The 19226-nt window shown below is 40.9% G+C and overlaps 1 protein-coding gene across 1 annotated transcript in view; it reads right to left on the bottom strand.

Annotated features, from left to right (window-relative positions):
- The window catches only part of cskl (c-src tyrosine kinase-like), a 44492-nt gene that overhangs the window by 9783 nt on the left and 15483 nt on the right, over positions 1 to 19226 (bottom strand). The window contains exons 2-5 of the mRNA XM_008277644.1: positions 9119 to 9202; positions 5234 to 5347; positions 4040 to 4152; positions 162 to 381 (exon numbers count right to left, since the gene is read on the bottom strand). Of these exons, the coding sequence (XP_008275866.1) occupies positions 162 to 381; positions 4040 to 4152; positions 5234 to 5347; positions 9119 to 9133 (462 nt within the window). The 5' untranslated portion in view covers positions 9134 to 9202. The remainder of the gene's footprint in view (positions 1 to 161; positions 382 to 4039; positions 4153 to 5233; positions 5348 to 9118; positions 9203 to 19226) is intronic.

Below are 19226 nucleotides of genomic sequence, written 5' to 3'. Positions count from 1 at the left end.
TTTAAAGACACAACAACCAACTGGCAGCGATGATGAGTGGCCAATTATCCTTTTCAGCTGCCGCGCTGAATGCCAAAGGTATTATGGGTATTAAGGGTATTATGTAAAGAAAAAATGTGAGCATACAGTGAATGACAGCTACGTTCTCTACGATCCCTCACCTCCACCAGCTGCATGAGGTTCTCAAAGTACTCCTCCTCATCGATGGTCAGTTTGCCGTTGTGGTAGATGATGCGATAGTGCTCCACCTTGCCGTCGCAGCTGACGCACAGGGTGTAGTCGCCGGGATAGTTGGTGCTCTCCCTCACCAGGAACAAACCCGTCTCTGGAGGATAGAGGAGTCGCTCAGCCTGCTCCCGAGTTATCTTACCATGAAACCACCTGGAGGGAGGGAAGAAAGAGAGAAAATTAAGGAAAAGAGGAACACAGAGGAAGAATAGAACATGAGTGTGTCAGACAAGGAAGGAGAAAATCAAACTAGTCAGGATGTTGTTTGACTGACAGGTTTGTGTTGCTGCAAATAGTTAATTTAACAATGGTGGAGTTTGATGTATGTGCAGGAATACCACATGTGCAAGTTCTTGTGTCTGAGAAAAACATCAGAAACCACGAACAGCATCAGAAAGGACAAAACAGATCACACAAGTAAAAAAAAAAAAATAAAGATTTACACAGGTTTACTATTGTCACCACACTCATTTGCAACTTCAACCATACAGAAGGATCCACTTCCACGTATCAGGCCCACTGCCTTCCTCTGAAATGAGAAGTGAAAAACAAGAGCGGGGCAGTAATGGGAAGCCGGCAGCAGCGCTTCCAGTCTGTTCAGCTTGAGCGGTGCAGGGGCGGGGCCGTCCCGTCTTGGGGAGTCAGTGAGAACCCAAACAACAGGAAACACAGTCCTCACAAACACACACACACACATGCAAGAAGCCTGGAGGCAGAGTTGGACACTGACGTGCAGGCACTGCAATAACAGGAAAATGCAAAAACTGCTTAGACGAGGCGGGGAGTAGGACAGAACCAAGCGACCCATTCCTGACTGAGGTCAGGGAAACCAAGGGATGGACTGATCCCTAAGCTAAAAAGCTGGTCAGAGTTCTGCTGGCATTAATGTACTCCAACAACAAATAAAGCTCTGGCTTCCTGATTTAGAATCTGTGTAACCCTTCTTTACCCACCATATGGCCTGATGGATATATCTATAGGCCACTAATGGCTGGATTAGACAGCTGCATCGACATCTAGCCATCATCGACAGCTCCATGGTCTTCACAAATCTCTTATGTGCAAATGCAATATTTGTTACTGTTGGTGTTTCTTTATTAAACAACAAATAAACTGTACCTTCTGTCTTGAAATGGTTAGGTGTATTTTAGTTTTCTCTATTAAATACCGTTAAGTTTACTTGTGATAAAAGCTGATGTCCCACTGTTTGGATTCTGAATTTCATTTCCTCCATTTCTACAGATCTGTGGTATTAAGCTCAAACACAAAAAGCATCCAAGCAACATCAGCGGTGAAACAGCGGCCTGCATCCCATCGATTCACATCACTCCTTGTGTGAAAGGTCAAATTAGCCATCAACAGTAGCAACGCACGGAGTCTCCCTATCCACGTTGGCTGGTCAATGGGTGGTAATTAACGGCGATAATTGATTTAGCCCGTTTTCCTGTGGCTGCCTCCATCACACCCTCCTCCTCTTCCTCTTCTTCCCCCCGTACTCGGCCTCCTCAGACAGCAGAGGCCCTTGTGGCAAAGCAGCTTAATACGGGTTGAGTTGATTAGATCAGTGCAGGCAGCTTCTCCGATGGACAGCAGCTCTTTAACTCCCCCTAATCTGAGAGCAGGCGCCAAGCGTGGACGTTCACGGAGACACACGGCCCCTTGGTGGACGCACACTTGCTGCTTTGTCTCCAGAAATCAACTGCAGTTTTCAGGAATTACATCACACTCAAAAAAAAAAAAAAAAAAAAAGTCACAAAAATGTGGTAAACAACATGGATGAAGGAAGCAGGGCAACAGGATTGAACACCCCGGCTTTCTTTTGGGTGGTGCTGTTACGCGGGGTAGATATCTGCCACATGGGGGCAGCAGACAGAGTAGATGCCAGTAATGGAGGCTGAGACTGCATCTAATGCTGACTATCAACCGGTCAGTGTGAGCATGGGGGCAGAAGAGCACAGCTGAACTCTTATGTAACCCAGAAAAGAGGGAGAGGTCTTCTGTGAGACATCTGTTAGTGATTCATAATGAAATCAACAAGTCCCTGTGGGTTACAGCTAATGGCTCCAGACGAACGACTTCTGATAGCTTGAGGATTTAAAAAAAAACAAAACAAAAAAAAAAAACACCTAATACTATGCAGTGATCTCAAAGGCAGTAAGAGCATGAGGTCAGCAAGTGAAGTCATGATAAATGTTTGTATGTATTTCTTATCATGAAATCAAAGTAAAATTAGGGAGTGAGGCAACAGGTGTTGTAGATTTGAATCATGTTGACCATCAGGAGTTTGTGTCTCTCAGAAAGGAAAGTAGTTATTTCAAAGACATACAGTGATGATAATTAAGTAACAGTTAACAACCAGTTTAACTTCATGTAATCTGAGGTGTAGCTTTGCTAAAGTTGTATTGGAGTTCAGAATTGCAAGCTGATGTCGTGTGCTGGTAAAGCCCGCAAAGCTACACAAGACTAATTTTAAATTACCGTCAGCCCTCCTCAGATCACACACACACACACACACACATACACACAACAACATGCCAGAGCTGGATGACACACTGACCAAGTTCAATATGGTGTGGACAGACAGGATGAGGGCTGGCAAAAGGAGAGGTTAAAGCTTTCAGCAGCAGTTGGTGAGGAGAGACAAAGAGGGTCAGAAGTCTGTTGAAATGTTTCCTGCCAACAAGGTGTTAAGAGTTGTACCACCAACTATTGAGACTTGCAGAAGCAATGCGCCCATGACTTCCTACATATGGCGATCGATCCACCGGCTAATGTCTGTATTTAGAGACCACAAGTTTCCTTTAGAGTACAACAATTTCCTCCTAGGAGCTTGAGGACAGTTCAGTGTTGTCACACAACGCATGCAAGGAGAAGAAAACAGTGGAGGCGAGCTAATGTACAGTACATCCCTGCACGTTGTCAAAGTAAAGCATGTTTTTCAGGAAACAAAACATAATGCATTTTTGGAAGAGGGACAAACTGAAACAAAAGTGTAATCCAGCTTTGGCCTGACTTGATTAACTCTGCTTTGTCTCAGTACAGTCTACAGCAGAACTAACTATCCTCTTCTTTCAACTCCACATTTCCAACTTAAAAACACTGATTTGCAAAGTTTAAACACTTGTTTATTACCAGTTCAAGGGTAAACACAAATGGTTTGGCCATTTTCAAAGCTTTCAACATCTCATAGCTATGTGATGATACTGTAGCAGCAGCTCAGCTTTCCCGTCCTGTTTCATTTGCATATGCCTCTCGTTATGTTTTCCTCTGTTTGAATAGCTGCAGTTTCAAAGCGACTCAAATGTCACTCAAATGTAGTGCGCAGCTGGTCCTGGCCTCTGTGGCAGTCAGACGCACACGACAGGCGACAGACACAGTAAAAAGCAAAAGGCTGTAAGAGACGGAATTTCCATCTTTTGAAGTCAACACTACATTTTCCCTCGCTGCAGGGAACAGAGGCGAATGGGGTTCAACAACTTGTTCACACACTTAAGGATGGAAAGCATATATGTCAGAGATATTCAAGAAGCATAACCCCAGAAGTAATTATTATTCCGATTACTCCTGCAAGTTGTTATATTGCTGTACACCTTTAGCATTTTCCTAAAATGTCAAAAAATAAAATATTTCAGTCATCTTAACATTTCTACAGTTGGCTATTACAATAATTATATTTAGCCCAGCGCTGCCGTTATATTTTCATACGCAGCAGTTTAGGAAAAGGTTTATATAAATCTAAAATGTGGCAAACCATTACACACACACGACTAATTAAACTGGGTTCATCCTTTGTTAGCACACTGATACTTACGGCATAAGACTGAGTTTTCCTCCTGACTTGACTCCTTCCCTTTTCTGGACATAGTTAGCTGGGATGGTGCCCTCTCTGCCCACTGTGTTCCTTGCTCTGTACCAGTTTGGATCCTGAAACAGTCAAGGACACAACAAGGGAACCTTACAATTGAAAAATAACACCATCTTAAACATTCAAGTCATGAGGCAGGTGAAGGGCATCCCTGCCTCCCAGGTCTTTAAATACGTGGAGCTGGAAACATGGAGATAAGGCGCTGCACTTCGAAACATACAGCACTCAACACATAGTTGAGAATTGAAATCATAATCCACTGGTTCAATCAGATATTGTTGCAGGCAGAAAGGGCTGCTGTGCATCTGAAGCAGAGACACCAGAGAGCGCCTCCAGCTACAAGGAAAGACACTGACCAGGGCGACAAAGCTGTTGGATGGAATTACTTACTCACTGGAATTTTAAGATTTTTAGAAGCTGATATGCTTTTTCATGGAGGTCTTTGTTTTTTTGTTTTGTACTATGCTGAGATACAGTCAATGCATTTGCCAATAACGTGTTATTGTTCTGTAATTTACAATCAGACCTTCGTTAGGCAGTAGGTTTTGACTCTCTTTTTGCAGCTAACATCATGAACTACTCGTACTGGCTCGGAGTAGAGCTTAAAAAGAAATACAGTCATACATAATATACATAGATACTGCAGTATACATAACATTGCTGCAACACTGCATATTTCAAGCAAGAAGAAAAAGCTGTCCTTTCACTTTCTCTGCATACCACTTTCAATATGCATTCCTGTTTCTTCAGTACATAACTGAGGAAACTAAAGTGGCTCCATTTACTGTGCTACGTTATGAAGAAGCAAATAAAAGCTTTTCAACAATTAACTCACTCCTTGAATCAATCGCTTGGCGAGGATAGCAGCTCTGAGGGCTTATTGGACAATGTGCATCAATATCTCCACCTCAGAGGTTATGTTTGCGTTTGTCTGTCAGCAATATCCCATAAAAACTAGCAGGCCAAATTCAACAAACCTGTGAAGCCGGGCAAAGAAAGAGCTCATTAAATTTCTGTGGGGATCCAGATCACTTTCTTTCAATTTGTGAGAAAGGGTATTGGCCTTGGTGGAGGTTTACGCTCTCTGAGTGCACTTCCAGTTTACAACGACTATATATTCTCAGATACCCATTTTCTTACCCTGGTGACTCCTATGATGGTCAGTACATCTCCTTTACAGAAGGGCAGGTCCTGTTCGTTGGCAGTCTGGAAGTTATACTTGGCTACACACTCTGTGCCAGTCGACCATGGCGTCTGCATCACACAGAAGAACCAACATTAATCATTAATGTAACTCAGTTTAACATTAAGAGTTGAATTAAACCAGTTCCAACACACAGTAAAAGTCACAATCAGACATAACGAGACACTCAGGGGGAACACAGGAATAGTTAATTGGACAGCAAGTTCTACTCCACAGAGTTATGACCTTGCAGTTCAGTCATTAACACCACAGCCTGACAACAAGACAGCTATTGGTTCAAATGTTTCTTTGGGGAGTTTGCATGTTCTTCCCATGTTGTGTGTTTCTCGCACTCTTCTCTTTATCTTTGCTACGTTAAACCCAATAAAACTTTAATAAAATAATAAATAACCTAAATTTGAATCTTGTAACAGCCGTTGAAATACAAAGCAGAGATCCAATTATGATTTTCACACACGGCAATTGCCATCACAACTTATAATTACTTGGGGGGGGGAGAAAAACAAAAACATGTGATCAATATCTGAAAATTAAACTGAGTGCATGCACAGAAGGTGTGACTTAGATTCCAGGCAATAATTTATCTCTGTGCAGCTGTGCATGCTAACATCACCCACTTCAAAGGCAGAGATTAATGGACCCCAAGGTGAATTTTGGCAAAAAGGTTGAGACTGCACCGCTGCACAAAAAGAGAGCAGTAACTACAGAAGCAGTGAAGTTGGGGGCAAAGGGGTTTATTTTCAGGCCCAGGTGGCAGACTGCTTAACATATAGAAAGGTCGTAATGGGAGTTGCCTCTCAAAAAAGTATTACCACAGAAGGTGCACAATCCCGTAAAAATAAAACACAATCTAAATTTAAAGTTTTGTCATAAAAAATAAGGTTTATTTAGATTATTTACAGCCAATGGCAGAACATGCATTTCTGTTTTGCTAAATGGCTAAGTGAGTATATTTTTATCATTATTTAGATTGAAATTGTAATAAACCCTTTTTTTTTTAATCCTAAAAGTGAGCATCTTTAAATATGTAATGTGAACGGAATTTTCCCACTAAATCACTTAATTAAACTGGAGAGATGAGTCGGGAGCTACTGAGATCTAAGTTAGTGAACCAAGCTAACAGGACTTAACGCTGAGTTAGATAAGGTGTTGGGTTTTATACAGTATTTCATCACGTTGGTCATTGGTTATGTGGACTAACAATGTGAACTACCAACATCTCAGTTCTTTTAATTACATTACTTTTAAATTTTTTGTTTTTAGCGACAGCAAAGACGTAGAAGTAGCCATATTTCCATTTAACTGTCAAGCGAATATTACGCAAACTTGTGAAATATCAAAAATGTGGAAAAAATAAAATACAAATGAGGCTTGTTTCGCTTGAACTGTTTTGGAGCAAATAAACTAAGCTACATGGTCTTGTCAGAAAGTGACAGTCGAGGCTACATTACACATAAATACATGGACATAAAGAGACTAGGAAACAAAACAAGGAGTCTAAAAAAAAAAAAAAAACCTACAATATGAAACAAATTAAACTTTAGCCATCTAGAAGAGAGAAATTGACAGAAGTCCTTAGGAAAAGTTTTCAATCTGGAAATTTGTAATTTTCCTTTTTATGTCAACTGGTATTGGCTGTGATTCATGCTGTCTGGATTGTGTATTGCATAAACAGCTGATCAGTCATCTGAGTTAAACCTCAAAGCATATTTGAAAAGGTGTTTCCATCATGGAAAGTCTTCACACCCCACAATAATCTGTGATAACAGTGTCTGTTTGATGCTGCATAGTAATAAACTGATCTCACAACAGTGACTTAGAATTTCAGTAAACCCCTCGAAGCTCTGTATGGTCAATGATTTGTATTGTCAGACAATCTGACTGCAATAAAGGCAGCCAGCAGCTGCAACAGACAAATGTAAATGACAGAAAAGAGAAGGAAGCTGAGTGTATTCAGTTTGCGCTGTTAGATCGGCACAGCGGTGTGATCAAAATCATGCATCAGTTACATGAATGAGATGAAAGGACAAAGCCAGAGTACAAAGCAGCAGGTGTGAGTGAGCGACTACGTTCCTTGAATAAGCGGCTTTATTCACAGTAGAGGCTGAATGTGTCTGACGCAGCCTTGGTCAACAGTGCATTATGACTTTGGACCACCGCTGACGGCTGCTACCGAGCCTCACACACACACACACACACACACACAGAAAAACCCTGCTTCTCTGGTGTTTTTAATTTTCATGTGGTCACATGAAAAAAGTGACTTTATTTATTGAAATGTGTTTTGCTACACAGAATGTACTGCAAGGGAAGATTTCCATGAGGATCTTCACTAATTTAAAATCTAGCCGAGTGCAACACACAAAACAGCTGGGGAGAAAAACCACAGCTAAATTTAAATTGAATGTCATCTGCACTTGTCTGTGTTTGCTTGCTTACGTTTTTTTTTTTTTTTCCCCCTCACAGCAGGGATGGATGCTGATGGGCACACAACACTATATATTTGACCTTTTGGTCACGAGTTGGTAACATTACCAACAGGTCACAGTGCTGCTCCTCGAAATATTCTGGGTCAGGCTGGCCCCTGGCCATGTGACATCCTTGCAGACACTCACTGTATAACTTTAGAAACACGCCATTAATATTAAGTCAGGATCACCGTCAGTGCACAATAAATTTATGTTGCTACAAAGCACAGGCTCTTGATGCTCAAACATCCTGAGTAATGACAAATGGTTATTCATTATGCATTTTAAGGTATTATTTGCCATTTTGATTCACTGACATAAACATTATGAAAACTCCAAAAACCTATTAAGAAAGCAGAAGAAGACATTTTTCAATAAATGTAACTTGTACAAGCCAAGGGCAAACACACTAGTGCAAGAAAATACTTAGTTTTGCTGTGATATGATTACATTTTTGTGTGATTTTTTTTCCAAACCCCAGCCTTGGTTTTCGTAAAAATCCTTAATTACAGCTATTTCCACATTTTCCCTTTTAACCTTCCTTACTAATATGGAGTGTTTTTGATAAAGCAGCAGTGAAGGTAAGTCCATGAGAGTCAAATGGAATGTGGATTGCAGCTTTGTAATGAAGTGATAATTGGGACGCTTCAGTTTGAGGATGGGTTACAGACAAAAATACAGGAACAAACGCTAAAGAATGTTAAGTTCAGCTTTGATGTCTAAAGCAAAAAAAATACAAAAATAAACATACTAACGCAGTGATCAAAGAGTCGAAGAACCTTTGGCAGATCAAGGAAGAGTATGCTACAGTGCATTTATCTGTATAAAACAACAGTGTTAAAACCTGATAGCTGCTGCTGTGAGATAATAACCTCCAGGTGGGAACAAGTTATGTTTAACTCAAGACGTTTTTTAGATAGAGGAAGGGTTTTTTTTTTCATCATAAAAGGAGGGTTATTAATTTCATCTTTCGTATACCACGTTCGGCAGAAGAGACTACTTGAACTTTTTTGGGGAGATTGTAAAGGAATTTATATCTATTGCATTAACTACTTTAGACATGTGTAACAGTAGAATATGCATTCATTGAACCAGCAACTGACAGTTAGGATGTAAATATGAAAGCCCCTGGACAAAGACAACATGCTTTTGCTCAACACACTACTGAAGGATGAACAAAACTAACGAGAAGGCCACTTCTAGTGTTAGCATCTTTCGTTATACAATTGTTTTATATTAGATTTAGTTGACTCAACAAATAATTCATGGAATGTAGAGGGAGGAGTGTTGGAGAAGTGTTTTGCTATCTGTGTACCTATAGAGGTGAAAAAATGCACTGCAAGCTTCACTTACGTGGATCCCAGACATGATGAAGGGAATTGGGCAGCAGGTGTCCTCAGGCAGGTAATGGTCACTGTTCAGCTAGTACCATTAGAGCTGAAACACACAAAAAGACAGTCATTAGAATACAGCCAAGAGCCTTTTCATTTACCCTTTTGGGGCTTTCTCCACACCACAGACAAATACTAACTTGATTCATATGCAAGAGTGGTCCCTGGGTCAGAATCTTAAGGCCTCATCTGACATTGGTGATCACATTCACAGACATGTCCAAAGAAAGCAAGCTATAACCACATCTTGTCAGTCAGAGAAAGATTTTGTTCTATGAACAGTCTGGCGTTCAAATTGCATTATAGCATTTCCTTGCTTATTGTAGTGCTGAGATTTGTTAATATAACCGGTACCAACATCATATCAATGGAATAATTCACCATAATTTGGATTTGGCAACGTCCATGGCCCTGGTGCAGAGAGGATTTTAATTATCACATTACATAAAGGGAGACATGAGCATCAGTGCAGCAGCCAAATCAAACATGCATTTGCATTCTAAAAAAGGTGGCGAGTGATAGCACTACAGAACCAAAATATGAGCAAAAATGTGTTCTGGCCCCAACATGATAGAGTCAAGGTGTTTCACTGGATGAAAGCTAGAGTTGCCAAATATGCCTTATCCGCACATGTGTGCCCATGCAGACCGCTAGAAAAGGTGGAGGCAACAGTGACAAAACCTGATTCGCAGTATGTAATACTACACCTCAAAAAATTTCAACCATAACAAAATTCCAACGTTCCACTGTAGTAGTCATGAGGCAGCATATCAAATGTCACACACGCGAGTGCAGCATCAAATACAGCAGCAGCAATGCACAGATCTCAGGGAACAAATCGCTTTCTAGCACAAAGACTGTGCAAAAACTCAGCAGGGTTTCTACACTGCTAGGCAGCCACGGTGCAACTTGTACTGAAGAAAAGACATTTAAGACAAATGTATTTCAGATTTCCATTTGTAGTACTTAATGCTGCCGATTCCCAACGCCCGCCAAATATAATCTCACAAATTCACTCGTCTAATTTCGCCTTTTTTATTTCCTTTGACAAATGAAGTTAGCTGCTTATAAAAGATTCATTTATCTAGGACTGTTCTATAGATTGAATGCAAGTCTGAAATTGTGAGGCTGTAAATGAGGAGAAGGCTGCTCTTTGATATTAGACTCTGTTGAGCATCTTGCTTCTGCAGCCATTTACTAGTCTTTTAAAGGTGACCTTGATACAGTGACAGAGAGGAGGAAGAGAGGGAGAGACACACAAATGAATGCAGCGACAGAAGGAAGGAAAGGCCGAGAAAGGAAAAGAAGGAAGGCATGAAGTGAAGAATGTACATCTGTGTCTTAGTTTGTGCCTGGAAAGCGTTCATGTATGATCGGGTGTTTTACTATGTGACTGGAGGATTCTGTGTGCTGAAGTGTGAGTGTAAAACTATGTATAGTGTGCTGCTGTGTCCCTGAGAGGGTGTGTGTTTACATGTGTGCCTCAGTAAACCAATATCTGTGTGATATCTTTTTGTGTATCTGCAAAAATGGGATACAATATGAAGTATACATTATGAAATGTTGGCTGTCAAGACGCAGTGGCAGAACGCTTGATATTACAGAAGTCTGAAGATGTAACAATAACCGAATAAGGTCTCCTGCCATAGCCTCCATTCAAAGCATCTCACTTCCGACCAGTCCAGAGAACAGGAAGCTGAAATGGGGAGGGTGGAGAGTGAGAAGAGGGAAGTAGCCGACGCATATTTTCCAGTGCTTCGTATGAGATGGGGAGGGGCTGTACTTGGACTCCAGAGTGAGCATAGGTACTCTGGTCGACCTTCAGGCAGACTACACCGCTCTTGATAAAGTCATGTCAGAATAAGTCAAAATAAACAGTGCACAAAACAACTTGGGTATAATTCAAGCTCAAACATCCAAGCTAAAAATGTATTCTTTAATCTTATACTTCCCTTTAAATTCCCCCTGCATATCTTAGGTGGATATAATTAAAAAGAGCCCCTAGCTTTTACTCTGATTCAGTTTCATGGAAAATTTTGTCCACTGAGTGTAAGCCAGTTGTTTTTCCACTTACAAAGTAACTTAGGGCCCCGTGTAATTTTAGATGCCTGAAAATGATGCATCTCCTTCAGAGGGCCTGGCTACTGGCTGGCATTCTCCCTGAGAGCATCTATGGCCAGGCTTCACAGCACTACCATATCCTGTGTTGAAACAGGAAACAGCCTAATTGCAGACCATTGCAGAGCTGTATGCAAACTGACGGAGCCAAATATATCCGCGGCCAGGCTGCTCTGGTGGACCCAGAGGGCACCCGCTTCTTTCCCTTTGCCATTCTTTACGTCTAAAACAGCGCTGCTGGAACAGAGCAGCGCGGCTCACCAACCCACAGCCACACTTGCTGGCCAATAGAGGAGAGACAAGTGAGTGCTATTCTTATCTCTCTCCGGTGCTGAGAAATGCCTGCGAGCTATTCAAAAGCTTCAGCATCACACTGCTCACATCACTCTCCTTAAGTTAGTCAAGTGGTACTCAGTAAGGGCCTGTGACTTCTCCAATTTTCTGCAGCAGACTGTAGAGCAATGACACTGTATACGATTTGACAACACATCAGCAAGTTTCTCACAGAGCAGAATATGGAACGGCACACACACTGACAGGGTATGCATTGTGATACCATACATGTTTGATGCTGAGCAAGAAAGAAAATGTTACCCTGCTGTGCGGTGCGACATTACTCCTGCTGAGCATCTATGTGGAAACCTGAGGCTGTGTTCAGGTTTACGACGGCACAGTCTCGAAAAATCAGCAAAATGTGTGTGCTAAGTGTGTTCAATGTGCTGCTACAGTTTCTGCTCAGAAGATGAAATTCAAACCAGGAAGTCCAGCTTGAAAGCTTATCAGATGTCAAGACACTGCACGACAGCTGATATACCACTGAGATGGGATTTGAGGATTAACATGAGAATTGATATAATGCTGCTCAACTGGCTTGGACCGGACACAAAGCACTGCCAGTTAATGAACACAGTGGCAACAGTTGCTCAACAATCGACTCTTCCACAATATAATCGTTGATCTGAACTCTCAAGATAAGGGCCAGGTGAGCGCTTAACCCAACCAACTGTATCGCGTTAATAAAATGTCTGACTGCATCGCTTTTCATATGTTAACGTCACTCATCAAAGTGCACACTTAGCATTCTAGTTCACTCCGGCTACCAGATGCGCCACACATGAATGGAAATCACTTCCTTCTCCACACCCCTCCTCCTACTCATCTTCCTCTGTGTGACAAGAGCTGCTGGTAACAGTGTCATGGCAACAAACTAAGTGATGTAACAGCATCCTTTGATGCAGCACTGCTGTTTCCTTTGCTGTGCCAGACGACAGTAATATTACGACTGTTTTGTCTTATGTGTCATTTTTATTGTAACGAGCGTTGTGCGTTAAAGCCTGTTCTTCTTCAACTGTCTACGCATGCCTTTGTGATTCATATCAACTGCTGCACTCTACTGCACTCTGATGAATCCAGATTAAAGTGATTAAGTGAGTGTGGGGTGCTCATCCACCATGTATGTCTGTATGATCTTGCATTGGCGCACTGTGCCTCTTAGACCAATTCATGTAGTTCCACTTAGAGAATAAAACTTGTATTTCTGTACAAGACCACCTCTCTGTGCACCAAAGAACACAGCTAAAGAGAGTGATCAAAGACATGCTATGGCAAGTGTGTGTCTTTGCTGTAAGATGTCCAGGCCTTCTTAAAAACAAATCTTCCCAAGGGTGTTGGAAAGCAAATCAATTCTGAAAAGACAATTAAGATAGCTGTGAACAAAAGACCACTCCTACGCAGCCATATCAGGAGGAAAACTATTAGTGGAGGGTACAGTAACGCAGAATGCTGCTTCTACTTTGTTGAATTAGACAAAATAAAATGTCTAAACTATAGACGATCAAACAACGTTGTGGAAATTGACAAACGTTTCTTATGAAAGGTGTGCAGGAGTAAATGTGATTGCGCTGGATCTCTGCTGTCATACTGGTTTCTTTAGGAGTAGATTTCGAACACAACTTTGTTTCACTTCACATAGTTGTACTTTGCTCAAGTTTAGAAATCATCTTATTTTTGGGTCATTTCCAACAGCAAACAGACAAGCTGCTCTGAAATATGAGAACCTGACTTGATCCATTGACAGAACAGACAGTAATTACAGTTAAAGCCCGTTTTGTAATTCACAACTGTTGGCACTGCCATGAAGTGAAGCTCATCTAGATATAAGCGCTTTAATCACCATTCAGTTATAATACAAATTGTCCCCCAGTTTCTTGTCAGTGGAGCAGCTCGAAGATGCATCACTTGATGGAGCTCCAAATTTTTGATTTAGTAGAAGGTCACAATTTTGAAATTTAGCTTTCACTCTAAGCTCGTATTAGCTGACAATCAAACCAAGAATAACAGCACTGTTTGTACTGGACAGCTACCAAGCAACTGTGAGAAAGTTTAGTTGATTGTTGCGTCGTCAGCTTTTTAACTGAGACTGCTGTTGTCAATTTCAAAAAGCCCTGTGACAAAGCCTCAGGTTATGTAAAGAGAAGTCTCCAGACCAGGGCAGGCCCAAGGCCATCCACAGATTATGGTCTAATAGCAAAGCTTCTACAAGAGGTTATAAAAGTCTACTTTTACTTGGGGTGACAATTTAGCTTGGCCCAGATATACGCCTGTTTAAATCAGGATGTAATTAATTGTCCTGAGGGAAATTCAATTTGCTGAGCCAGCTTAAACAACAGCTCCCATTGCACTCAACAAAGGACAGCATTATATATATTAACAGTAAACAACATTCCCTTCGAATTCCAAGTCTGGTTAGTCAAGTAATGTCATGCAATTCACTGCAAACAGAGCTCTATACACCATACTCAATGTCTTCAGTGTCTTATATTTTTCATAATGCAGCTATGTGTTAGATCTTACAGAAACTTTTTTTCATTACTAAAACTCTTCTCTCAACAGGACTACAATCAATACTCATGTATTTTTTACAACTCGTGCACTCATACTGAGAACATAGTATAACAAGAACAAGAAGTAGAAAATGCAAAGTTGCATCTATATTGAAAACCAGTGTTGTACTCAGTGTGTTACACTGTTCATAGAGTCTGACTTTAAATTATGGTCCATCTACTTCTTTTTTATCAGTGCAGTTTTTGACCAAAAAGGGAGTAAATAAACCATGTGCATATGTGGACGTACATGTGTCAGCTTTCAGCCTTGACAAATTCAGGTCAGGTGTTTGTCTTCTTTGGCCTCTCTGGCTGTCCTGCTTTAAAAATGAGAACTGTGGTTTGGTAAGCCGACATAGGATGCAGACACAAAGATAAACATCTGCTTATGTACAGACCTGTCTGTGACTGATTGCCTTCCTGTATGATCTGACAGCTTGGCCACAGCTGGGCGGACGCAAACAGGCCTAGACACCCAGCTACACTTCCCTCTACAAACAATCACAATCAATCCATAACTAAATTACACCACTTGTGTTGATGGGAGAATTGAGGGGAGTCGATGACAACTGCTGAAATGTCTGAATTAAAAAGAAATGCAATTTGTTCTGCACATCAAAACAGTTTGTGCTATAAATGTTTATTTACAGTATTGTGGTAGGTTTCCACAAGAGCTAAGCTTTGGGGAATTTTCTTTTAATGTATCTTTGAGATGTTTTTTAAAACTACAGCGACAGTGAAGCATTCTGATTGAAAACATCGTGGCTGGAAACCTCACCAGCGACCATCTTCTGGTTAAAACCACAGGAAAATAACAGATCAGCAGTATTTATTGTGCATAAAATGGCGTTCAACACTTGATGCTTTGAACTCTAACAAGCGAATGTTACCTAGCAACCTTAGCCAGCTGGACAGTCAGTAACACAGATACTGTGTGATACTTATAATGTGATGTTGGAAAGACAAAAGCCAATAAAGTTTTTTCAAATGCTGGAGGTGATGGTGATGAAGAAGATGTTGCTAACATTTATAGTTTTATCATGTCAACAATGTCAACCCATGCTCAGGTCGATGAAGGGCAGCAGTGACGAGCACCATGTCCTCACTAAGTTATCACAGAATCTATAACCTCTATAACCTTAATGCTGCCATCCATTTGTCAATGACGTGCCTTATGCCTCAGTCAAAAAAAGACACTTGGCTGTCGGGTCTAACAGCATTTGTACCATGAACTTTGTAGTATAACCACATTTATTGTGGTGTATAGAGATAGACAGTGCAACACTTAAATAAAATGCTCCAGCAACATCTTAACATGGAGCATTAATGTAGGAGCATCACAAGTATCGTGCAGCTATCGAACCCTGATTCAGGCTCAGTACAAAGTTTGTATTGTTGAGAGGACTGGCAGCAAAAAGAAACGGGGGGAAAATATGGAAATGTGACCTGCTGGGTATGCAAATATACAGTACAAGCTTAGAAAAAACGCTCACAGAGCTGGAGGCTCTGCAGAGTGGACAGCATGGAACTGTCAACAACAAATGACTCGTGGCTGCATCGCATTTCCCCATATGCAAAGTACTTGACAGGCGTATCAGGTGGTGTCTATGACAAACATTAAACAAATATGACACCCAGAGCTTGGAAATGTGCAATTACAGATATGTGTACAAAATTGATAAAATGCGTTGTAGCGTCTTTCCCGTGTGTGACATGAAACACAATTTGCATTTTAGAGTTTCAGCTAAAGCTAAGACAGACAAAACACATTTGATCATCCTGCTCTTCAGACTGTGAGCTTTGGATTTCACTAACTATGTTGAAACATGTCTGAAAAAAATACAACCTGAACAAAGGAAATTCTGAAGGTCATCTTTGGTGCAAGCCAAGAATAAGTGTGAGTCTAACAGGCAGCACAGACAACCCTTAAAAAGCATGTGGCTAACCAGACTATGTCTTCATTAAATCTTTGCGTGCAGCAAGACCAGCAAGCTGACAGTTTAATAGAAGAAGCAGTTCTGATAGGATAGCACAGTGATCCCATGAGAGCCAAAGTGTCGAAAATATATATATATATGTCCAATTTTCTCTAACAACCCCTTGTTGTTCAAACCCAGCAACAGACTGGGACAAAGTCTCATTCACTGTAAGGACTGTACATACCATAAACAAATACAACAATATCTATGCTATACAAGTCCTGTAGCTGTATTGAAAGACACGTGTGTATCACAATGGCCACAAGCAGATATGGCAGCAGGCAAGATTTAACGGTGTGTACGTCTTTGTCTCTGTATTCGCAACTATATGGATGTGTGTGTCCATCTATGTGCCGAGAGACCCCCCACAAGGATCCAGGAAGTAGGCATGAATTAGTGCAAATGCAGAAAGATAATGTGCCCAGAGATGCAAGCAGCTTCCCCAGACGTTTAATAAGCCTCAGTGTCCTCATGTCCTTTTCATCTGGGTGAGCTGTCTTCCACCACAGCAAGCAGCCACCACTGGGCCTCCACATGCTTCAGTGATCACATGACTGTGATAGACTGTTCAGCGCAGGGGTGAGGCAAAATCACCATACAACACTATTTCTCCACCATTTTGAAAAAGGAAAAAAAAAAAAAATCCACACAGCGTTCAACCAACAAAGCATAATATTAAACTGAAAACATCTGAAATGTCAAAGAGCAGTGTTGACTAGGATTGGCAGTACTTGATTTCGGAAAGTCAGAAATTTTGACATTGCAGTGGGTTATTTGATTAAAAATATTAGTTGCTTACTGAAGGTCTAAAATAGCACATGCAAAGAAAAGGTTGTACGTTTTACAACCATTTGTAAGACGCATATGTGAAATTGTACAGCAATGTCAATTACCTGACTTGTATCTTGTGAGAAGTGAAGAGCGGACTGAAATGCAAGTATCGTGTTCTAACCTACATATCACTGTTTAGCTTCATTACAGGTTCTTGCTGTGACTTAGCTGAGATGAATGACAGGCTACAACTTGGTGCCCAAACAGTCATAGCATGGCATCATTCAAGAACTGTGTGTGATTGGGACGAAGATGCCAGGGACTGACAGAAACACGGATGTAAACAAACAAACTTTGAAGCATTGTGTGTAATACGAGCCGTCTTGTGTTTAAAAAGCCTAAAAAGTAAGAAAATATAAACTGCAACATGTTCATGGGCTGCATATAGTAAGGGTATAGGACACTATGGGTTGTCTATCCTATAGCTTTGTTCACTCTGTGCTCCTATTGATCAGCATCATAGACACACTCTGTTAGTGTCATATGACAGGGCAGCAGGTTTAAAAAAAAAAAAAAAATTCTGACAGGCTAGTCTTTTGTGTTTGGACGTTGTGACTCATCCAACATGTGCCACCAACTATAACACATTACATAGGATAAAACAATTAATTTCCATTTTTGCTGCTGATGCCTTATATCTTATAGACTGTGCTATTTTTGTGCTGATATCATGTAGTATGAACCAAGCTCACGATCTCAACCTAAAAAGTAGTTCACTGATTTTCAAAACTAACAACAACACGGTGTTTACTGTGTAGTGCATAGCATCTTGAAAGGTTATGTTGTATTCATTCAGGGACTTGGGGTCCTCTGCTGAGTTTTGGAGCTTTATTATTGCTATGGAGCTGTTCTTCTATGACATTCACATAAAAGGCCTAGTATTGGTTTGACAACATTACATAGATTGACAGGTGATGGTAAAACATCATCACATGCTGCAAATCTCCATAATAGACTAAAAAGAAGAGGACTGTAAACTATTCAACAGGTGGATGTAAACAATGTTGGATTTAAAAGACATTCAAATATGGCTTATAAATGTGTCACGAGGAGGGCAATGCACTCAACATGTGAGCCATCAGTGATACACACATTACGTCTGGGTACATAAAACCAATAGAGACGATACTCCAAATCACTGAGCCAGACCCTTTTATGATTTCTGCTGATCTGTCTGCTGTGAAACTTCCGATTAAATAACTGTATCAGTCAAGACGTTTGACACACTACTTAAACAGTAGAACCTGGTAGATGACCCATATGGCCTAACTGTACACTGATAAAATGTGACTGCTGTTCTATTGATATAGATGATGTTACTATGTTTTACGTTTGTATGACTCTTTCTACTAAAGAGATATGAGCATCTGTGCAACTTAAAAATATGTCCTAAAGAAAACTCTAGAGCTGGAAAGATCATCCGCAGCAACAACTTGCCACAAAGCACAACAAACAAAAGTTTGGACACTAGCATAGACTGATTTCTGCCCTTTAAAGAGATTCCTCAGAATACACTGTGGAGACGTCAGCAGAAGAAGCTCCTTTGCACAGACTGGTGCTTGAAGGGGACACTGAAATCTAGAATAGAAAGGCAGAGGACAGTGAAGGAAGTTAAGAGAGACCATGGCTTACTCAGTCATTACGACTGTGTGGGTCCCTCTGCCATCTGCCACATGAAACATTTCTAGCCATCGTCACCTTTTTTTAGCTGAGGTGCTGTTTTCACTGTTCCACAGAAACTCTTTTTTTCCTCTTTTTCTTGCATCTGATTTAGAGAGACAGACGGTTGAGGTTGTTTTGTGGCCTTTTAAACATTTATTTAGCTTTAAAACGCTGCCCAACACAACCACAGATTTACAGCATCAACTAGCAGATGTACTGAAGGGATTGGATATGACTGCCTTGCTCAGGGGTATCTTATTGTTAATCGTTGTGGGAGGAGAAGAATGCAAGGTTAATGACATGTCCCATACACAGACTCACCAAATGGCCTGAAGATTTGAACTAACTGCCTCTGATGAAGACCACTTCTGCACCTAAAACACTGAGCTAGCTTTTACTGATCAAATACCCATTTTTGTTCTGCTCCTTCTAACAAACAATAATAAGACAGAAACAATAAGATATAATGGTTGGACCCAGAATGAATCGGATAGGTCATTAATCATTTGTCACCAAGTCCTGAATGCGACCAGGAACACCAAGCAAACACACTTCAGTGCTAGCTATAAAAAAAAGAACAGGTTGTGCCATTACCATT

The sequence above is a fragment of the Stegastes partitus genome, unplaced genomic scaffold, assembly GCF_000690725.1.
Source record: "Stegastes partitus isolate 25-593 unplaced genomic scaffold, Stegastes_partitus-1.0.2 Scaffold104, whole genome shotgun sequence".
In the NCBI taxonomy this organism is placed as follows: Eukaryota; Metazoa; Chordata; class Actinopteri; family Pomacentridae; genus Stegastes; species Stegastes partitus.
This window is presented reverse-complemented; position numbering and strand designations above follow the sequence as displayed.